At 43.2% G+C, this 24261-nt stretch overlaps 1 protein-coding gene across 2 annotated transcripts in view; it reads right to left on the minus strand.

Annotated features, from left to right (window-relative positions):
• SUSD2 (sushi domain containing 2) overlaps positions 1-24261 on the minus strand; it is a 320283-nt gene that overhangs the window by 82542 nt on the left and 213480 nt on the right. Inside the window, exon 26 of one of the 2 annotated variants that reach the window (XM_040345532.1) lies at positions 22346-22448. The exons of the other annotated variant lie outside the window; for it this stretch is intronic. Coding sequence (XP_040201466.1) covers positions 22390-22448 — 59 coding nt within the window. The 3' untranslated portion in view covers positions 22346-22389. Of the gene's footprint in view, positions 1-22345; positions 22449-24261 lie in introns of those variants that run through there. 2 annotated transcript variants of the gene reach the window in all.

Here is a 24261-nt window from a genome sequence, read left to right on the forward strand (position 1 = left end):
TGGAGTATGTCTGTGTAGTGTGAGTACTCAAATTAAAGTGCACCAAACACCACTTTACATTGATTAAAGTGCATCTACGTACAGATTTCCCCTTCTTCTTTACATTTGCTTTTAACCACTTAAGACCCGGACCATTATGCAGGTTAAGGACCTAGCCCCTTTTTGCGATTTGCCACTGCGTCACTTTAACTGACAATTGCGCTGACGTGCGACGTGGCTCGCAAACAAAATTGGCGTCCTTTTTTTCCTACAAATAGAGCTTTCTTTTGGTGGTATTTAAACACCTCTGCGGTTTTTATTTTTTGCGCTATAATCAAATATAGAGCGACAATTTTGAAAAAAAATGCAATATTTTTTACTTTTTGCTATAATAAATATCCCCCAAAAATATATAAAAAAACATATTTTTTCCTCAGTTAAGGCTGAAATGTATTCTTCTACTTATTTTTGGTAAAAAAAAATAGGGGATAGTTTTATTGCATTTTTATAAAAAAAATGTACTACTAATGCCGATTTTATTTTTTTGAGACTGCGACATTATAGACGGCAACACATCGGACACTTTTGACACATTTTTGGGACCATTGTCATTTTCACAGCGAAAAGTGCTATAAAAATGCACTGATTACTGTGAAAATGACAATGGCAGTGAAGGGGTTAACCACTAAGGGGTTAAGTGTCCCCTAAGGGAGTGATTCTTACTGTAGTGGGGCGCGGTTGTAGGTGTGACATCACTGATCGTCGTTCCCTATAACAGGGAAGAGACGATCAGTGACACTGCCACACAGAAGAACAGGGAAGGTGTGTTTACACACACCTCTCCCCGTTCTTCAGCTCCTGTTACCCCGATCGCAGGCGGCGATCGGGTCCCACGGGCGTGGTTACTAAGCTTAGGACCGGGTCGAGAGCGCACCGCCGCCGGCGGCGAACACGCGACCCATGGCTGGGCTCTTAAAGGCGACCTACAGGTACGTGCCTGTGCCCAGCTGTGCCATTCTGCCGACGTATATCGGCGTGGTTAAGCACTGCCCTCTCCCTCCCAATAATGTCTGGGAGGACAACAAGGAGAGGCAGACATTCCCTTGGTACTGTAAGGGGGCCAGCAACAAATGTGTCCACAGGCAAATGTGGACATGGTCCTCAGGCAGAGCATAATTTCCTCTGTTTAGTGAGTTTGCACATGCTATCCAGCCACAGCATGCTGAGGTGGTGGACTTGGTTACTAAACCTGTCTCATCCTCTGTCACGCAAGCAGAGACAAGTGTGCAGTTTCCTGCAGTTGCCAGAGTGGATAAACCTGCCTCCTTGTCCACATCTACTCCTGCCATAGCCCCAATATCAGCCATGAAGGAGTCAGCTGAGTTATTTGACCACAGCATCAGCCACTTTCTTCTTGATGATGCCCAGCCATTACTGGATTCAGTAGTTGGTTCTAAGGTTGAGGATGACACGAACATGAGCCTAGAGAGAGGGGAGAACACTGGTAGACCAACGCACCGTCGTCACACCGGAAGTGACGTGGAGCAAGAAACGGAGCTCCACGTCACTTCCGCTCCACGCTGACACACACGCAATCTCGATCAGCGGTTCCTGCTTCCCCCGTGGCTTTCCAGGGACACTGGAATTCCATCATTACCAGCTTCCCTGTCTGCCGAGGACATTGTTTGGGACCAGGGATCGCTAGACACTTGAAGCGACATCGGATCAGAAAAGTTTATATGCCTTGTATCCCCTATATCTTGTGAGTAACCATTTGGCTGTGTGCTATACACATTTTTATTAACCTCCCTGGCGGTATGATTCTTTCTGGTTTTAGGTGCTAAAAGCAGTACAATTATTTTGCATGAAAATTTGGCGTTTTACATTGTAGGCCTGTAATTCTTAGGAATAACTCACTTAAATCTGTCCAAACAAGAGTCTAGTAGACATCTCGGGTATGATAAAGTTTGAAAAACAAAATTATAAATTATAATATAATAAATAACTATAAATAATTATAACAAATAATAATGTAATTATAATAAAAAATTATTCAATAATGTAATCAAATCAAAAACACTGAAATTTGCTCAGTTGCAGAATTGTCGCTGTCATTACTTTTATTTTTTTATAACGAATTTCCCCACAAATCGCTATCGCTCAATTCTGCAAGTGATTATAATTTATTATCGCTGTTTTCTAGCTGCTCTAAAATCACTTTTTACATACAGGGACACTTTTGGTTGCTATGGACAATCTACAGTTTCCAGGCAGAAAGAACAGTTTTTATTATATAAAAGTACATGTAGGGTACTGGGCAGACCACTAGGGACAAGGGGTGTGTGTATTTTTTACATACAGTACTGTAATCTATAAGATTACAGTATACTGTATGTAATGTGTTTATTTACATTTTTGAATTTGCCACTGTTCTCCGCCCCCGTGCATCGTAACGTCGCAGGGAATGGAGATCGGCGGCACACGGGCACTGTGAATCGAGCGAGGAGGACACCGCTCGCTCACACAGCACGGTGGCATGGCAGGATACAGGGACAAGGTAAGTAAACACTGCCTGTGGATGCTGCGAGGCGAGCCCGAGTCTGGCTCGGGGTTACCGATCGCAGCACAAAAATGTAACCACGGGAATACCGCCAGGGGGGTTAAAATTTTGATTCTGCTGCACTTAGATTGGCACATCCTCTTTTCTTTTTGTTCCAGGTGCTAGCAGCACATCTGCCAGCAGCACACCACTAGCTAAAGACTGTAGCTGGCAAATTTTTCTGCCCCATGTGCTGCAAGGGGGGGAAAAATACAGTCCCTGCCACCCACAGGTCCAGCGTCCAAATTCAAGCTTGTCAAAGCTGTTGGCTCTCCAACTTCTGCCTTTCAGCCTGGTGGATTCTGCTCCCTTCCATGAATTTTCACAATGTGCTGTACCACAATGGCAGGTTACCAGTCGCTACTACTTTTCACGTAAGACCATTCCATCTCTCTACCATCACATGGAAGGGAATGTTCTGGCATCATTGGGAAAGGCACTAGGCCGTAAAATCCACCTTACTGCTGACATGTGGTCAAGCAAGCATGGGCAGGGATAATATATTTTGTTCACAGCACACTGTATAACACTGCTTGCAACTCGAAATAATGCAGGACAGGGCTCGGTGCTGCAGCTTGTTGTGCCCCCACATCTCCATACAGCTGGTGGTGGTGATGCCAGACCTGTGAGCACTACCCCCTCCTCCATCTCCACCTCCATGCCCTCCTCTGCAGAATTGTCCTATGAAAATCAGGTACCCCCTAAGCGTTTAAAGGGCTATTCCATGAGTCAGGCTAAAAGGTGCTACGCAGTGCTTCAGCTGGTATGTTTAGGGGACAGGAACCACACCGGAGCAGAGAATCTTGCAACTCTGCAGGGACAGGCCCAGAGTTGGTTCACACCATGCCAGCTGGAGCTAGGAAAGGTGGTGTGTGATAATGGCTTCAACCTCCTGTCCGCCCTTAGACAGGGAACATTTACACATCTGCCATGCCTGGTGCAGTGTTTACTAAATACGTACCCAGGGTTGCAAGATGTGCTATAGCTGGCCTGAAGAGTCTGTAGCCATTTCAGGTGGTCATACACAGCCAGTGCTCTGTTGGCTAAAATTCAGCGGGAATTCCACCTGCCCGTAAACCGCCTGATTTGTGTCATGCCCACCAAGTGGAACTAGACTTTGGCAATGCTGCTGCGGCTATACATGCAGCAGAGGGTCGTCAACAAGAACCTGTGCGAGTACGGCACAACGACAGGCTCAGGCCACCTCTGCTTATTTTCCCCATGCCAATGGCTGATCATTAAGGATGCATGCACTGTATTGTCACCATTTGAGGAGGCCACAAGGATGGTGAGCCGTGACAGTGCATACATTAACCCCTGTTGTGTTCCTGGTGGAGCAGACTCTGCGTGTCATTATGAACAGGGCACTGGAGGCAGAGCAGCAGGAGGAAGAGGAGGACTTCCTTTCCTCTCAAGGTCCGCTTTATCCATACACTATCATTCCTATGTCACAGAACACACAGGAGGAGAGAGTGGAGGAGAATGAGAAGGAGGATTCTGGCACTTTCACAGGCTTTGAAGGAGAGAAAGACATGCGTCAATCTTTAAGCAATGGCTTTCCAACCCCAGTACCCCTGGGAGTAGTATGTGGCTGGGAGGAGGAAGTTCCAGATTTTGTCATTCTGAGTGACCCTGAGGAGTGGTGGCCAACCGTAGCTGAAGATGGACGCTTGATCTCACAGCTCTTCAGCCAGGGGACAAAGTACAACGGTGCGGGCCATAATCCCGACGCAATACACGGCCATCCTTGCTCCAGAATCAGCGGTGGACCTGGCAGTCATGTTCAGGAAGAGATTCACCGACTACAAGCCCCAAAAACTCACCGAATTCACCTACAAGCCGGCGGTGATGTCTGGCGCAATCCAAGATGGCGCCGGCCCGGCCGCATCACGAGCCTCTTACACGGACCTCCCGGACGATCTACCTGAGGATTCACCTCAAGCAGGTACCACATCCTTGCCCCCACACCCCCCAGAGAGTGACCCCCTCCCCAGAAGTCCGGCGAAAGCCAAAATGCGGCTAGACACGCCGCCGCAGCGGCCGCTGCATACACAAATTGAGGCGCAGGCTTTCAATCCCCTTCTCTCCAACCAGGCCTTACACTCCTCTATGGCATCCTTCCCCACTTCAGGCCAGCCTGTCATTGATACTACCTTGAAGGACATGCTGCTCTCACTACAGACATCCCTCATGACGGATCTATCCTCTCTGTTTGTTAAAAATCTCCTCAGACATCCACTCCCTGGATAGCAGAGTGACCACTGTGGAGAGGGGAATTACTGAATGTACAACCACAGTGAATGAAGTCATAGACTTTTTATGATGATTTGAAAGAGGAGCAAACATGGGTGCGCGCCAAGCTGGTTGATTTAGAGGACAGGTCCCGCAGAAATAACGTTAAACTGCGTGGAATCCCTGAAACTGTTACCTGCGGACCTGCCACGATATGTAAAAGAGCTGATACATATCATCATCCCAGAAGCGCCCGCCGAGATGTTGTAATTGACAGGATTCACAGGATTGCTAAACCATCCCATCTAGCCGCCTCTGTTCCTAGGGATGTCCTGATGAGGATCCACTTCTACCACATCAAAGAAAAGCTTCTAATGGGGGTTAAAGCTAAAACACCCTTGCCTGCACCCTATTCGGAGGTCCAATTCTTCCCAGACCTCTCCAAGTATACGCTTCAACTTAGACGCCAATTAAATCCAGTCACCAAAGGCCTACAGAACCATAAGATACCGTATAAGTGGCGCTATCCAGCAACATTTCTCATCACGAGGAATGGCCAATCTAACACCGTCAGTGATCTTGACAAGGGCCTGCGACTCCTGTACTCATGGGACATACTTCCAGAACCGCCCAAATCTTCTCCACAGAGTGGAGGAATCACCGCTCCCCGCAGGAACCTGGACCGCGACCGCAACTAAAAACCCTGCAGTATCTCCACTACGATGGCCCAAACGACACCTTCACAGCTCCCCTGTGCTCCGAATTTGGAACCTTTGTTTCTCTTTTTTCAGCTCCCCTCATTACTAACTGTTTGTACCCCCGCTTAGAGGATATCACGATGCTTTGCACTACCTCTCGGAACCTTCTTCACGCCATATCTGTCTTTTTTTCCACTAACGGTTGCTTCTCATTGTTTTTTTTTCTCACGATTTGTGTGATTAACATATTGCTCTATCCGCAGCTTTCCTTTCACCACAACACAGACATTCTTGGACTGCCACACTCCTGATCTTCCATCTTCTCTCCAGGTACCCTCCAGTCTGAACCACAGCATCTAATACACTGTGGCAACTGTGGACAGACTGGACCGATGCTGCGACTACCACCTAACTATATAGATCCAAGGTTATGTCTTTCTTGACCAAGCAATGTTCTTGTACTAACCATGCAATATTTAGTTCCACTAATTCTAGAAGCTCTCATACGGACTGTTGGGAAATAGTTTAATCTCAGGCAGAGGATACTCAGTGATACTCGGCCTCTCCACTTCTGTGGCACAAAACAGACCCCATTTGGGGTGTCACACCGGTGGAGGGGATCAAATGATGTTTGTAGACCATTAGTTTGCGTTCTCCACCTTTTGTTTGCATTGTATGCACTGTTAGTGGCTACTTATAGCTACTGTCTTATTTTATGTTCAAAAACGTCATTGCGCAACGTGCAATGATTAATTGTACCTTGTACTTTATCGTGAGTTTTTTTCTTTTTTTTTTTTTTTAATACCCCATTACCATTTCACACAGGGGAATGGGGGTCAGGATCTGGGGGTCCCCTTTGTTAAAGGGGTCTTCCAGATTCTGATAATCCTCCCGTCCGCATACCCCCACAACCACCGGGCAAGGGTTGTGGGGATGAGACCCTTGTCCCCATCAACATGGGGACATCCTCCCCATGTTGAGGGCATGTGGCCTGGTGCGGTTCAGGAGAGGGGGGGGCCGCACTCTGTCCCCCCCTCTTTTCTGCGGCCGGCCAGGTCAACGTGCTTGGATAACAGGTCTGGTTATGGATATTTAGGGGGAACCGCACGTCATTTTTTTTAAATTGACGGCGGGGTTCCCCTTAATATCCATACCAGACATGAAGGGTCTGGTTATGGATATTTCGGGGGAACCGCACGTCATTTTTTTTAAATTGACGGCGGGGTTCCCCTTAATATCCATACCAGACCTAAAGGGTCTGGCTATTGAATTTGCGGGGACCTCCGCATTTTTTTTCCCGAATTCCGAACCCGGGCCACTCTCCACTACAACAGACACCTTACGGGGTAACCCATTAGTAACAACTGCTGTATCTGTGGGGTTTGGCTCATGTGTTTTTACTTATTTTTGTATCATTTTATGTATATTAAATCATCGGTACTGATGACAACTAATTGTTTGTCATCAGTACCGAGACAGTCCATCAAAATACTCTCCTTTTTCTGGGTGATTGTTATTGGTCTAGGCAGTACTAGCAGCCACCACCATATCATTACCTGGTCCAATCCTTCTATATGTTATTTGGATGATGGTACGTTTAATTTTATTATTAACTAATCCTACTTGAGGCTATACTCAAATTTTGCTAAACCTGTCATAAGATAAATAGGGATGCTGCCATCACTGGCCTTCTTCTAAAAATAATACCTGGTTGTCATGCTGATCCACTGTCTTCAGTAGTTTTGAGCCACTGACCTGGAACACGTATGCAAATCAGAAGCTGTGCTTTACTGAAACTTTTCTTGCTGCATATTTTCTCCAGAAATATTAAAAAGTTTGCAGAATCATCTTCTTTACACATTGCATAGACTAAACACGCATTTAACCCTTACTATCTGGGAGGGTATCCACGCAATACATATTTATAAAGGCTGATGGGAATTCAGCTTTAAAAGCTAGATAAAAGCCTGAACAATTCTTAATGCTACAATTTCTTCATTATTTTCTTTTGTCATGTCTCTCCATGGAAATCCCCGGCGACACAGCAGTAATTGAAGTCTGTACTTTCTGCTTTAATTAAAAATAGAAAATATTGACACTTGTGGCTGTCTTCATTTGTAACTCACACCTACGTTCAATTGGGGCACAGTGCTGCACTTGTATCCTGTAGTTGTACACCAAACAGCTGCAGCTGCTTAATAAACAACGCGAATGTTCCCCCCCATACAAATGGCAGTGGATGTTTCCAGTGCTGTACTAATGAGGTGTAATGTGTGCATCAATAACACATAACTATAAGATTTGTCACACAATCTTCCAGTTGTCCTGGCAGCATTGCACTGCCATTCAGCACATTTATTTAGACAATAGTGGCATTTTGACTCTTGCATTGCTGCAATAACTTGTGTCCCCCAATTAAAACAACACAGAAAGGCCATATTAACAACTTGTCTTCTATTTCTCTTTCCACGTGTTCAGACAAGTTGGAAACATACAAATGACTTTTGCATTTAATAAACTCTAAAAAGTGACTGGTGTTGAGGGTTGCAGTCACCCTCTGATATTATTGTGCAGAGTATTGCTGTAATGTGCTGGAAGCTTCTTGTATACAGCAATACGTGTTAATTTCATGGAGAAATATCAGAACATTTATTTTCATGTAACAGGAAGCAGGAATATAAGATAACACATACACTGAGAAAGATAATACTTCCTCTGATTACATTACCGTAGAATACACACTATAATGCTGCAGTGCCACCTGCTGCACAGATATGCATACAGTATTGTCAGTTCATGCTGTTCTTCCAACACCTCTTGTTAACAGCATTTGCTTTGTAAAATTATATTCAGCTTCTTCTGGAAATAACTATGACGTTCCTTCAACGAAGGTTTGGTGAGTGCAATAGCAGTCATCTCCTCTGACAGGCAGTATTAAATGCCAATAACACCTTGTTTTTGATTATCCCTCAGTAGATGATACTTGCCGTCGATGTATTTGGTCATAGGATTGACCCGTCCTGATTGCGTAAGCTTTATACATCCCTGGTTGTCTTCAAAAATGGGAATTGGTTTTGATATGTCTACCCCAATATCCACAAAATGTTGACAAATCCATATCACTTCTTGACACGCATGTGCTGCTGCAATGCACTCTTCGGTTGAAGATAGAGCAACAGTTGCTTGCTTTTGATTAGACCAACTTATGGTTCCTTCCCCATACTGGAATATGAATTAACTTGTGGATGTGTGGTCTGTGCAGTCCCCAGCCCAATCAGCATCCACATATCAGACCAGTTTTGTATCTTATGTTGCTGGTAATGTAACTTCATCTGAATTGTTCCTTTGAGGTATTGCATCACTCTTTTTTTATTACATTTCAGTCATGCTGATGGGGAGCTGAGTATGCCCACTGCTGCAGCTATGTCTGGTCTTGTCACAGTGGCAACATATAGCAGCTTACCGATACATGTCCTTGTTGGATAGCAAGTTTTTTGCTTCATTGCTCTTTTGATAGCCTGGTTCCATAGGAGTTTTCACTTCCTTTGCATCTTGCATATGGAATTGTTCCAAGATTTTGGAGATTTTCTGAGATTGGTTGAGAAGATAACTTCCATCTTCTTCTCTCTCTATTGGGATTGGTAGCTAATGTTCTCTAGCTCTTTGATTTCAACATTTTTCTTTCAGCTTCTGAACTATCTGATTGAAATCCTCTTCTTGTTGAAAACAATGTAATGTTATAATGTCATCAACATAGATAAGGATGTATATCCATCTGTCTCCTTGATTCCTGGAGTAGAGACAGGGGTCTACTTTACTTCTTGAGAATCCCTCTCTGGTAAGTACTTTGTACTTTGCCTTTCAGATTGCTTAAGATTGTAGATGCTCTTCTAAAGTTTGTCAGGTTGTCTTCATGTTCAAACCCTGGTGGTTGCTTCATGTAGAGATCTTCCTTAACCACTTAAGGACCCGCTCATGTACATACAGTATACATCGGTACTTTTCAGTGAGCGGTCCTCTAAACGATAACGGTGGTCTCCGCGGCAGATTCAGCGCAAGATCACTGTTATCGGCGGCGGGGGAGAGGCCCCCCTCCCACCGCTCTCCCGCACCCTCCGTCGCTTACCGGAGCCGTCGGCAGCGACGGAGGCGATTGGGTCCTATCTCCTGCTCGGCTGGGATACGAGTAAGGGCAAGATGGCCCCCCACCTGCCTCCGTAGCATAGCAGGGCGGAACCGATGTTAAAATGTCACTTCCACCCATGCTTTTTAAAGGCAAATTTTCTTGTTGTCATTTTTTCAAATGACACATTTTTTTTTTTTGTTTGCATTTTAGTCTAAATATAAGATCTGATGTCTTTTTAAATAGCCTTGTCCCGTTGAGCTTGCACGCAGAAGCGAACGCATACTTGAGTAGTGCCCGCATATGAAAACAGTGTTCAAACCACACAAGTGAGGTATCACCGCGATTGTTAAAGTGAGAGCAATAATTCTAGCCCTAGACCTCCTCTGAAACTCAAGGGATGCAACCTAAATAATTTTTTAAACTACGCCTATGGAGATTTTAAAAGGTAAAAGTTTGACGCCATTCCACGAGCGGGCGCAATTTTGAAGCGTGACATGTTGGGTATCATTTTACTCAGCGTAACATTTATCTTTCACAATATAAAAAAAAATTGGGCTAACTTTACTGTTGTCTTATTCTTTTATAAAAAAAAGTGAATTTTTTCCCAAAAAAGTGCGCTTGTAAGACCGCTGCGCAATGCTAAGAAGCACTCTGGTAGAGTGTTTTACGACATGAGTGTTTCATCGTTATCTTCACCAAGTTACTGGGAGTAACCCATGGTAACAAGTATTTGTGGATATTCCCTTCTGTGTCTGACTTTACTTTGAAAGTCCACTTACTTCCTATTTGTGGTTAGGAGGGAGCTCTGTGGGTGTCCAGGTTTTATTTTCTTGAAGTGACTTTAATTCTTCTTCTGCTGCCTTTTTCCCTTTATTATATGATGAGGGTGCAGCGCTGTATTAAATATTGTCCATAATACATAATAAGTTCATAAGCCTTTCAGAGTGATGTTCCTGATCTGTTGTGATAATAGATGGAAGCTGTCATCAACACCCAATCACACTGACTCTTACCCTAAGGCAGGGGTCTCCAAACTATGGCCCTCCGGTTGTTCAGGAACCACAATTCCCATCATGCCTTGTCAGATCTGTGAATGACCATTTAAGCGGTATGTAACATCTCAAGGCAGTCTCAGCAGTCCTCAGCTCCAAGAATATCACTTCCTCCTGAGCGAGATTAGACATGCACCAAATAGAGAGGTAATGGAGAACCTAGAAAAACCTTCATATGCTCTGAACTTGGGAACGTGATGTGGAGGTCAGTTGGGAAGCAGAAACCTTGTTCTCTATATTTCAACAAGCTTTTAACCTCCCTGGCGGTATGATTATGTCAGGTTGTTGATGCTGAAATGGGTACAATTGTTTTGCATGGAAATTTGGCGTTTTATATTGTAGGCCTGTAATTTTTAGAAATAACTCCCTTAAATCTGTCCAAACCAGAACCTAGTAGACATCCTGGGTATGATAAAGTTTAAAAAAAAAAAAAAAAAAAATTATAATTTAATAAATAACTATAGATAATTATAACAAATAATAATAATAATAATATAATAATAGTAAAAATTATTCAATAATGTAATCAAATCAAATACACTGAAATTTGCTTTGTTGCAGAATTGTCGCTGTCATTACTTTCAGTGTTTGTTGACGAATTTCCCCACAAATCACTATTGCTCAATTCTGCAAGTGATTCTAATTTATTATCGCTGTTTTCTAGTTGCTTGACATAAATGGACACTTTTTGGTTGCTATGGACAATCTACAGTTTCCAGGAAGAAAGAACAGTATTTATAATATAAAAGTGCATGCAGGTCACTGGACAGACCACTAGGAACAAAGGGGATGTGAAATTATTTTATACAGTACTGTAATCTGTATGATTACTGTATGTGTACTGTGTTTTTATTTACTTTTTATTTTGTACCGATCTCCGCCCCGTGCGTCATAACGTCGCAGGGAACGGAGCTCAGCGGCACTCGGGGCACTGTGTGAATTGAGCAAGGCGACTGCCCCCCTAAAACAGCGGGGAGACATTGCAGGATTCAGGGGACAAGATAAGTAAACTCTGCCTGGATACTGCGATGTGATCCCGAGGTAATTCTTTCATGATGCGCTAGTATGCAAAGCATACTAGCACATTATGGCTTTACCTTGCAGGAAGAGTTTTTTTTCTAAATCCTGAACTTTACTACCACTTTAATGCTTTCAATCAACATTCAAATTATCATATCATATAAATGCAGTACATATTTTTCAGCAGAACTCATGCACATTGATTTGGAAGCATGCATCTGTAGCGGTACCCTCGCAAGGGCCTCAGATGTTACCAGGTTCATTCCCACTATAGTACAGAGGCCGCCAGGCACACAGCTACAGTCCTTATAATACAGCTCATTGACCAGTCTAAGAGTTTGTCTTTTTCTGTATTGTATTGCTTAAAGGACCGGGGAGGGGATCTGGGGTGGTGCAGGATACTCCAAAAAGCTGGAACACAATTGTCAAAGGACAATTTCTCTAAAGTAGCATAGTTTTACTCACAGCTGGGGACCATGAGATATTTAATAAATCAGATGCAGCAAGACTGGAACAGTCTATAGGTACAAGGCTGGGGGCAATGAAGCGGCTTGTAGAACAGATAAGCTACACTGGAATAGTCTATAGCCATGATGGAAAACCTTGGCACCCCAGATGTTTTGAAACTAAATTTCCCATGATGCTCAACTACACTGCAGAGTGCATGAGCATCATGGGAAATGTAGTTCCAAGACATCTGTGGTGCCAAGGTTTGCCATCACTGGTCTATAGGTTCATGGCTGGGGACCATGAAGCAGCTTGTAGAACAGATAGGAGGCTCTACTCACAAAACCGTGGAACAGAATCAGTCCATAGGTGCCTCCTCTTGTAAGTGGCCTTACATCCAGACCCATGGGAGCCAGGGGCTGGCAGCCCCTCTCTTCCTATAACTATTTAATAGCTCGCCCAGCCACCATCCTCTGCACACCTCACCCAAGGATTGGCTGGGGTCTGCTAAATATTCAGACTGGTCATTTAAATTCTGTCTTCCCAAACTCCAAAAACTTCTTCCAGATGAAGGGTGGAACAATAAAACTCCCAGCCAGTGCAGCCCTGAGCTGACCAGAATAAACATTTTTTAGAATGTGATTTTATAACATCCCCAGTTTGCTCTTCCGAGGCTGACTTCTTCATGTCCTGCTCCTCAAGGTATGTCACTGTTTGCTAATCTATATTGTAAATAGAAGTTTTCTGTAGAGTGTGCCCAAAGTCTTTATAATATTTGATAATTCACTGCAGGTCTGGTCAGTGTTTTAAAAAGTTCCTCTATTTTACACATGGCATGGCATGGGGGTCACAGCACCGTCTGTCCATTCTGCTTTAGCACCATGGGACCCCATGCCATGCCATGTGTAAATTAGAGGAACTCTTTTAATCACAGACCAGACCTGCAGTCCAGGCTTAGTAAGGCCTCAGAGCACATGGAATTACTGTTTGTATTTAACTGCTTGATGGGCTTATTTTGGGCCTGGCTAGTTCACATGTATGAATGGGCCGCCATGCCTGCGTTTCCTGCAAAGAAAAGAGCATGCCTCATGTAATAGGCTGCGCACATGGCACACCTATGCCCATCAAGCACTGAAATACAGCACTGTCTGTCCATTCTGCTGTGTGCTGTGACTTATCTGCAGTTCCCGCACTGTCAAACTTGCTGCATTTTTAGACGTTTAGGTCACGCTTTTAAAAACACAGTGCGTTTGTGTGTGCAAGAACTGCAGGTAAGTAGCATGGTGCAAAAGCAGAATGGATTTCAAGGCAACTGTATTTTTAAAATGCTGAATGCACCTTTTTTCTGCAGGAAATGCAGGCATGGCAGCCCATTCAAATGAATGGGCTGCTGTGCCTGCACAAATGAGGGCCGCCAAAACACATACATGTGAACCAGCCAGGCCCAAAATAAGCTGGAGGGGGGCCCAAAAAAAATGTTTGCCCAGGGCCCAAACCATACTGTATTAAAGACGGCCCTGAGCTTACTACTTGTAAACGTACTCAGACCAGGCAGATAGATTATACCACTTCATAATGCTGAATGAATTCTTACTATTATAAACAAACATGCTTTACTGTTCATTCATGAGAGTAACAGTCAGCTTAGAGAGAGGGTGCTGGCTGCATTTTCCTGCACAGAAACGCCCATAAAGTGGGTTTCAGAATGGGAGGCAACTACAGACAGCAAAATAAATGCTTTTAATTCGCAGCAGAGTAGCTAATCAAAATTAAATTAAGTGCTATATGAACTTGTTCCACTGGGGGAATAAATAAAATATGAGTTCAAGTCTAATAATCTTTAGATTGGCTTCCATCAAGGAAGCGTTTACCATGCCTTTAACCTCCCTAGCGGTAATCCCGAGTCTGGCTCGGGGTGGAAATCCAGTACCATTAGCGGTATCCCTGAGCCAGAATCGGGATCACATCGCAGTATCCAGGCAGAGTTTACTTATCTTGTCCCCTGAATCCTGCAATGTCTCCCCGCTGTTTTAGGGGGGCAGTCGCCTTGCTCAATTCACACAGTGCCCCGAGTGCCGCTGAGCTCCGTTCCCTGCGACGTTATGACGCACGGGGCGGAGATCGGTACAAAATAAAAAGTAAATAAAAACACAGTACACATACAGTAATCATACAGATTACAGTACTGTATAAAATAATTTCACATCCCCTTTGTTCCTAGTGGTCTGTCCAGTGACCTGCATGCACTTTTATATTATAAATACTGTTCTTTCTTCCTGGAAACTGTAGATTGTCCATAGCAACCAAAAAGTGTCCATTTATGTCAAGCAACTAGAAAACAGCGATAATAAATTAGAATCACTTGCAGAATTGAGCAATAGTGATTTGTGGGGAAATTCGTCAACAAACACTGAAAGTAATGACAGCGACAATTCTGCAACAAAGCAAATTTCAGTGTATTTGATTTGATTACATTATTGAATAATTTTTACTATTATTATATTATTATTATTATTATTATTATTTGTTATAATTATCTATAGTTATTTATTAAATTATAATTTTTTTTTTTTTTTTTTTTTAAACTTTATCATACCCAGGATGTCTACTAGGTTCTGGTTTGGACAGATTTAAGGGAGTTATTTCTAAAAATTACAGGCCTACAATATAAAACGCCAAATTTCCATGCAAAACAATTGTACCCATTTCAGCATCAACAACCTGACATAATCATACCGCCAGGGAGGTTAAAAGCTTGTTGAAATATAGAGAACAAGGTTTCTGCTTCCCAACTGACCTCCACATCACGTTCCCAAGTTCAGAGCATATGAAGGTTTTTCTAGGTTCTCCACCAGTGCCGCATAGATTAATGATATTTCTCCTCTGATCCATGGCTTCAGAACACCATCTTATCTTTTCATATATACTGTAGTAATTCTCGGTTGGTCAGGTTTTGAGTCCCAAATGGATTATAAGAAATGGGGAATTTGGTGTAGCCTACACCATTCAGAAGAGGGCATATCCAGCTTACTGACACAATTATTTAGCATCAGAGGTCCCATAGAGGACATGAAGTGGCCTATTCTGTATAAGCCCTTGTCCGTCCACCATTTATATGCCCTAATGTCCATACCAGGTGGAAACTGTGGGTTGTTAAACAGATGGGTTAACGGGCAGATACCCGATATCAAGTGAGGAGATTTGTATAAAAACTCACATAAAGCCAATGAATGTGAAAGGGTAGGGGCCTCTGTTTGGGGGAAGCCCATATCAAAAAGTCAATCGCGTGTAATAGAACCATCTGTCTCTACATGTCAACCCAATCTGGTTTATTGCCAGAAGCATAGACAGTAGAGAATTGTGCCAATTGAGCCACCTGTGTGCGTCTTCTATATAGTACGATTTTAAGGCATTGTTTCCCCAAATACATTTTGTAATCTGAGATTGAAGCTTCTCTAAATGCTCTAAATGCTTCTTTACCGGAATTTGAAGGGAGCGAAAAAGATACAAGATCCTGGGAAAGAGGATAATTTTGTTCGAGTACACCCTACCCAGGCATGGCAGGTTACCCTGTCCCAAGCTGGGCATGTCCGCACCCAATTTTTAAAACATAGGAGGGTAATTGCTATTATATAGTTGATCTATGTTGACTGCCAAGTTGATATCCAGGTAAGGAATGTGTGACGAATGCCAGACAAAATCAAAGTGGTCTTTTAGCCATTCAACCAATGCACCGGGGTGGAAATATTTAACAATTTGGACATGTTTACTTTAAGTCCAGAGACCCTCCCAAAGTCCTGTAAGAGTTTAACAATATTAGGAGTAGAAATAAGGGGGAGGTGATGAACAGTAGCAAATAGGGCACATTTATGTGAACGTTGGCCACATCTCACCCCATGAATGTCAGGGTGCTCCCTAATTGCATTTGCCAGGCTTTCGATTGCAATGGCAAAAAATTATAGGGGGAAGAGGGCATCCCTGTTGAGTCCCCTTAGACATTGAGAAAGGGTTTGAGTAACAGCTTTGAAGCTTGACCTGGGCTCTTGGTCGATCATATAGAGCTTGTATAATTTGCACAAATCTTGGGCCAAATCCCCATCTATTAAGGACCTTGAATAGGTATGATCAGTCAACAGTGTCAAAAGCTTTCTGTAGGTCTACTGTTAGCAGGAACCCCTCCTGATGCAGAACCCCAGCCCATTTTGACTGTAAAAGGGATACTATAACTACTGCTCTATGTATCTGATTTGGGCCTTGTCTCCCCAGGATGACGACCACCTGATCTTTGTGTATAGCTTCCTATAAATTTATATAATCTATTGACCTGTATCTTTGTCAGTATCTTTAGATCATTGTTGATTAGAGATAAAGGCCTGTAATTGCTGACATCAGAGTGGTCCTTACCCGGTTTGGGGATAACTGAAACATAAGAAAGATTGGCCGTGTTGTCCAGGAGGGACCCCTCATGAAGGGAGTTGAAGTGTTGGTAATTCAAAGTATTGTAGCCAAAATCTCAGCATAACAGCTATGTAACAAGTGTTTTTAGAGAGACCAGTATCATTTAGCTAAGCCCCTTAAAGCGGGAGTTCACCCTAAAAAAAAATGTTAACCTTAGATTGATGCTCATTTTGTCTAGGGGAATCGGCTAGTTTTTTTAAAATCGAAGCTGTACTTACCGTTTTAGAGAGCAATCTTCTCAGCCGCTTCCGGGTATGGTCTTCGAGACTAGGCGTTCCTATTTTGATTGACAGTCTTCCGATAGGCTTCCGACGGTCGCATCCATCGCGCCACGAGTAGCCGAAAGAAGCCAAACGTCGGTGCGGCTCTATACGGCTACTTTCGGAAAATCATGACGCGATGAATGCGACCGTCGGAAGCCTGTCGGAAGACTGTCACTCAAAATAGGAACGCCCAGTCCCGCAGCCCATACCCGGAAGCGGCGGAGAACATCGCTCTCTAAAACGGTAAGTACAGCTTCAATTTTAAAAAAAATAGCCGATTCCCCTAGACAAAATGAGCATGAATCTAAGGTTAAAAATTTACATTTTCGGGTGAACCTCCACTTTAACCATTGTGGGCACAGTCTCTGTATGTTCTCTTAAAATTTCCACTTATTTTAAATGTGTAGCTTGTGTTGTGTAGTTAACTACTTCAGATCCGCGGTATAGCCGAAAAGATAGCTACAGCGTGGCCATAATTTGCCGGGAGGGCGTCCCTGGACATTCTCCCATGCTCGAGCAGCATGCTCTGATCAGCGAGTCTCTGAGACTCGGCTGATCACAGATCGGAGTAAGGGGTCGTTCTCAACCCCTTACCACGTGACCAGCTTTCGGCTAATGACAGCTGATCATGTGATGTAAACATAGTCGGTAATCGGCTCCGTGTGAGGAGAAAAAAAAGCCGATCACCGGCGGCTGTTAGAGGGCCATCATTCCTGATCAAAGAGAGCATGTGCACAACAGTTTCGCCTAATCTGTGCCTATCAGGACCCACCAGTGCAGCCTATCAGTGCCCACAAGTGCAGCCTCATCAGCGCATATCAATGAAGGAGAAAAATTATATGTTTGCAAAAAAAATAACAAACTATGAAACTTGATTTTTTTTCTATCTTTTTTTGTTTGTTTAGCAAACAATAGAATCCCCTGGGGTAATTAAATACCACCTAAAGAAAGCTCTATTTGTGTGAAAAAAATAATAAAAAAAATGATTTGGGTACAGCTCTGTATGACCGCGCAATTGTCATTCAAAGTGCATCAGCGCTGAAAGCTGAACGTTGGTCTGGGCAGGAGGGGGGTTTAAGTGCCCAGTAAGGAAGACACTTGGACATTTGTGTGTGGATCCAGAAAAAGAACTGCAGGGGAAAGGTGTGCTGATGCTGAAGAAAATACATCTCCACCTTACATCATATATTCTGTATATCAGATTTAAGAGGTCTTATCCAACCTTTATCCAAGATAAATGAAGAATGACTGTAATTGCTCTTTTTAAAGGCCAGCTCTTTGTTTGTAACATGTATTGGTTCTTCCTCCATCTGCTCACTGTTCAAGAGGCACACTATTGAATATACCATATGAATATTTCATGTGTGACAGTATGTCTGGGATGCAATATTGCTAATTTCTGCATATCTCATTATCTGAGAACTTGTATCTAAACATTTTCAGCAAGTAGGCTTCTGTCCGTCCACTCATTAGAAAACTATTCATCAGAGCCCTGAACAGTGCCACGCGACAAGTATGGAACATTTAGGGCTGGCCAGCTTCTGAAAAATAAATGCTTAGTCCCATGTCTGGAAGCATGGATGAATGACATAGAGCAGCCTTTAAACTGAAGCCAAGCCTAGCTTATCTATAAAGCTGCTGCTTGAGCAGAGGGGACAGCTGCAAGCTTCATGTGGGGACAGACACCATAAATATGGTGTGTGAAAAGGAACACAGATTCATCATTTACTTTGATTAATGTGTCTCTTATTATGCTTAATATACTGTATATTTCCAACAAGCTGGCCATTTATATTTTTTGTTGCATGCATGGGGAAACATCTGTTCACACACTTTGACTTGGCTCATTATTTCTTCTGAGCTTGTTTCCTTATCCGCTCACTTAAAAGTCAGCTATTGTTATTAAAAATCAGCACTGACGAGATCTATTTTTAACTGAAGGTCTTTAATGAAATATAATGTAACATTTTATAATAAACATGTAGAATGTGAAAAATTAAACTAACAGAGCCTGCCCAAAAGCTGTCAGCCTGTGATTTGTACTGCCAGCTCTGTCCCCTTGGACCCACCTGGATCTACAATGAAGTTTCTCCACTTCTTGGCCCTCCAGTTTTCGCTATGCAATGGTTATGCATTGGCTTTCCAAAACTTGCTTTTTATATGTTAAATCAGGCACTGGCATAGTCTGGGGCATTTTGCTGACACTTGGAACTGAAGAAGTGGCTTAGACAAGCTGCAATACATCTTCAACATTACAGAAAAAGTCCAATTGACTAGGACTAACTACTTCTAGATATTGAGGTGAAATTTATAAAGGGTGTCATAAACACCTTTTCTATTGATAGGAATAGGCAGTGCATATATAGGGATTGATTCAGGTAGGGGGACGTAAGGTTATGCGGGCGAAACGTATCCTATTTACGCTACGCCTCCACAACTTAGACGGGCAAGTGCATTATTCACAAAGCACTTGCTCCGTAAGTTGCGGCGGCGTAGCGTAAATCTGCCGGCGTAAGCGCGCTGAATTCAAATTGTCAGAAGGTGGACATGTTTTAATGCAAATAAAACATGACCCCACGTAAATGACGTTTCTCACGATCGGCCTTGAACGTATCCCAGTGCGCATGCTCCTAATCACGTCGCAAATAGTCAATGCTTTCGACGTGAACGTAATTTACGCAAAGCCCTATTCACGAACGACTTACGCAAACGACGTAAAAATTTTAAAATTCGACGAGGGAATGACGTTCATACTTAACATTGGCTATGCCTTATATAGCAGGAGTAACGTTACGCCGGAAAAAGCCTTACGCAAACGACGTAAAAAAAATCGCCGGGCGCACGTACGTTTCTGAATCGGCGTATCCAGCTCATTTGCATATTCTACGCTGAAATCGACGGCAACGGCACCTAGCGACCAGCGTATATATGCACCCTAAGATACGACGGCGTAAGACTTACGCCAGTCGGATCTTAGCCTAATTTCGGTGTATCTTGCTTTCTGAATACAGAAAGATACGCCGGCGCAGATTTGAATTTAAATTCTTTCTGAATCTAGCCCATAGGGTTTACTGGATGGTTGAAGACAATTTCCTTCCTCCCCATCCTGGGCACTCTTTGGAGCCTTTACCACGGCTGCAACTTTAAATATCAATACACTTCCAGATATGAGGAAGCATGTGCCACGTCAAGTAACTCCTCAGGATTCAGTTCTTGGGATTTAAGCAACTAATTAACAGGTCCAGCTGTGTGGCCACAGAGGTGCTGCAAAGACCCTGCCATAAGCTGGAGTGTCCATTGCTTATAGTTAAGGCTGGCTACAGCCTTGCTGCAACATTAACTCTGATTGTTTAAGTTATCTGGTTTTGCTGGGTTTTCCCTAAGCTCCAGAACATTCTGCTACTAGGGAGTGCTCTCCAATGGATAAAAAAGATACAATATTGTAGGCTATAAAGGGTCCAGACCCTTGGCCTTGACAAGTTGATTACCTTGAGGCATTCCTTCTGCCCAGAGTAACGGCCTGAATCAGTGTTTATTATTCTATGTGAATGTCAATTCATGTGCCTTTACTTGATTGGTCCCTGCTCTTGCATGTAGGGGGACCTGGTGCTGCGGTCCTCATCCTGTAACTGTGGTGGACCTGAGGATGGGCATGTTTTGCATATTGCACCTTCTACATTGATCTCCTGAGGAAGCAGTCACCATTAAAATGCGTAAAGAGAACATTTTTGGATTAAGCTACGTTCAATATGCTTATACTTATGTACTATAGGGACTGTCATCTGGCTTAAATATATGGGTTGGAGTTACCATATATGATTATGTGGTGTTTAAAATTATCTACACTTGCATACATTTGGAGACATGGGGTTGCTTTCTCCTAGCACCATTCTGTTCTTGTTATCAATTAATTTCAATGGTTTTAATTTGATTTTCATGAGCACCTCTAAAGTCTTTTTTTATTAAACTACATTTTTCCTTAAATGATCTTTTTGGGCATGGTGCTCCTAGTATTGCCCTTTAATAACCCCCTTCAGTTAACAAATATATTTAGGGGCCCCTAGATACTTAACTGTCGCTGTCTGTTTGACCTACCAATTCTGTATTAGCCCATAGCAGAGGTTAAAGGTGCTACAAGATACTACAGGATGGAGGGACTTTTTGTTGCTGTTTTTTGGGTATACTGTAAACCCATCCCTCTCTTCCCTAGAACGTTGAGCAAATGAAATTGCAAAAAGAAGACCGATAGTGTTAAAGTCTGTCTGTCACTGTCAGTGGGTCAGTGAGTGTTTGGTGCAGCTACAGGACAATTGCCCAGTACAAAGGCTAAAGGGGCCCAAAAATTCCAGCAGCACCTTTGAGGTCAGGGCCACAGTGAGACTGGGAATCATAGCTTGAGGGGAAAGGCCACTATTTTAGAGACACATCAAACTCAGTACTTGCAATATATCTATGGCCCCGTACACACGACCGAGTTTCTCGACAGAATTCAGCCAGAAACTCGGTCGGAGCTGGATTCTGCCGAGAAACTCGGTCGTGTGTACACTTTTCAGCGAGGAACCCGTCGAGGAACTCGTCGGGCCGAAAAGAGAACATGTTCTCTATTTTCTCGTTAGTCAATGGGAAAAGTCGGCCCGCCAAGTTCCTCGGTGTATTTTGGTAAGTGAGAACATGATGAGGGAGTGACAGTCAGAATTTTTCGGACCACAGTAAGTGTCATTGGGTAGCTAATTGTCTGCAAACTGTACAGAAAAGTCAAACATTGTTTTTTGTATGTGGAATGTATACATAAATCATTATGACTGGGAAAATCTGTTACTTAAAGATGCCAGTTAACTTTGCTGCAAGAAGTATGTTACAACAAAGACTACTAAACAGGGTTGGTTTTTGAAAAAAATGCTTATATACATTTAGCTTTGAGATAATATTTGATATGATCCACCGTCTCAGTTCTTTTCTTTGTAAAATTAAGTTTGTACCTACTGCTCTACCTTGCTATGACCCACTTCGTGAATATATTTATAAAGTTGTTAGTTCTTTAAAAATGGTTGGTCAGGATGGTCATATTCAAGTAAAGAGAAGAAGAGGTGGATGAGACAGAGGTCTCAAATAATGTCTTTGAGGGAGAATCAGCAACAGGGTCGGATGGAATGATACCAGAAACTTTATTGATGAATACATACACAGTTTAATATATACAGGTCCAACTGGGGTGGTACAAAGGCCTCCCGAGTGGGACCCGTTCCTCCAATGTAGAGTTATCTATAAAAGCTACATGCAAAATGACAACGTGTGGTTAAACGTTTGCTAAAAGACAGACCAACCGCTGCTGACTGAGGAGATAAACACAAACCTCCAATATGGAAACTGATCGCTGACAAAATATATATATATATATATATATATATATATATATATATATAGATATATGTATGGCTGACCCCACTTATATGGATGAAAAAAAGGGGGGAAGCAGATGCAAATTCAAACAAACATATTGAATGTGTACAGCCGATCAGTTTAAGGAAAGTGTCCAGGAAGTGCTCAATTGATTGCTGGATGTCTCCAAATGCTCTGGAACAAATTGCAAGATCACAAATTGATAAAGATCAAACAAAAATAGTCCTTATGCGCATTCTATGCAAAATAGGCTCAGACAGGTCCATTCATAAAGGCATGTGGCTGCCATGAATATACAAGGAATAGATATCACCGTCGCTACCAAACTTGAAGCAATTATCAAACCTCAATATGAAGTAATATGAAGTGATTTTGCTGCTTGGAAGGTAATACATTTCCCTTGGACTCGTTAGGCCCCGTACACACGGTCGAACATGTCCGCTGAAACTGGTCCGCGGACCAGTTTCCACGGACATGTCCGACCGTGTGTACGGACTAGCGGACAGGTTTCCAGCGGACAAAAGTTTCTTAGCAAGCTAAGAAACGTGTCTGCTGGAAACATGTCCGTCGGACATGTCCGATGGTTAGTACACCTAATCGGACATGTCCGCTGGTTATGACGTGTAACCAGCGTACCGAAATCCCGCGCATGCGTCAAATTGATTCAATGCATGCGTAGAAGCATTGCACTTCCGTGTTTGAGAATGTCGGTGTCTTCTACGTCACCGCGTTCTCTGTCCGAGGGGATTTTGGTCTGATGGTGTGTACACACATCAGACCAAAAGCTCCCAGGAGACATGTCCGATGAAAATGGTCCGTGGACCGTTTTCATCGGACATGTCTCCTCGTGTGTACGGGGCCTTAGACTGCAGGTTCAGCTTGAAACAGCATAGACACAATGAATAGTCTCGGTGTTAATGCAGGCAGGAGAGGAGGGGGGGATGCAATCAACTGGTGATTAGTTCAAAAGGAATATATATCCTATGTAGTGTTAGAGGATTGTTCTCACATACAGATCATGAAATACCTAGATTTATAGAGGGTTCTTACCCTTACTGAGGTCTGACACAGTTCTCTCCATAAAGTCCCTGTAAGCCATCTGTCTGCTTGTGTGATGTTTAGGCAGTCCTGGCAGACACAGTTGGCGTTTGTAAACACTTGTGGAGATGTAAGGTGTCTTTCCTGGTACAAAATTAGAGTGAGTGTTCCTCCAGTGGCCAGTAGATGGCACTCAAGATCCAGGAAAGCTGAACCGCAGATTAAGGTGAGCTGTAGCACTTCCGTGTTTCACAGGAGCATAACGCTGACACTGATAGGGTTTTCAGTGAACATAGCAGTGGTCGTCAGGTAGCAAAAGCATCTGGATCCAGACGAAGTGACCGTTCTAGGTCACAAAACTAGTCGATGTACGATGCTTTTGCTACCTGACGACCACTGCTATGTTCACTGAAAACCCTATCAGTGTCAGCGTTATGCTCCTGTGAAACACGGGAGTGCTACAGCTCACCTTAATCTGCGGTTCAGCTTTCCTGGATCTTGAGTGCCATCTACTGGCCACTGGAGGAACACTCGCTTCCTTCACCTGGGTGTAATTTGCATAATGAATGTCATTATCTATGAAAGGTGCACAGGGCAACCAAGGTGTAGAGAGGCTGACTTCTTTCAGAATGAACAAGATCTGAATGGTCTTAATGGACCTGGGTAAGCAAAGTCTTTCAGATGCTCATCCCCAATACCACATAATAGTTGCACAGCTACAGTATCACACTATAATCTGGCCAGCTGTCAATAACCAAATAAACGACTAAATTATCAACACCTAGTCACCACCAATGTGTTATTCTTATGTGCTAGTAGTAAAGAATCTTCTTGCTTACTGACTGCACTTATCAACTTTAATCTTCACATTTCCAGGTTCCCAAGTATAGAAAAGTTGCAGAAAACTAGGAAATTGCAAAGGATCTTCACCTCTCAGAATTTTTATATT

Source organism: Rana temporaria, chromosome 1 (assembly GCF_905171775.1).
Source record: "Rana temporaria chromosome 1, aRanTem1.1, whole genome shotgun sequence".
NCBI classification, from domain to species: Eukaryota; Metazoa; Chordata; class Amphibia; order Anura; family Ranidae; genus Rana; species Rana temporaria.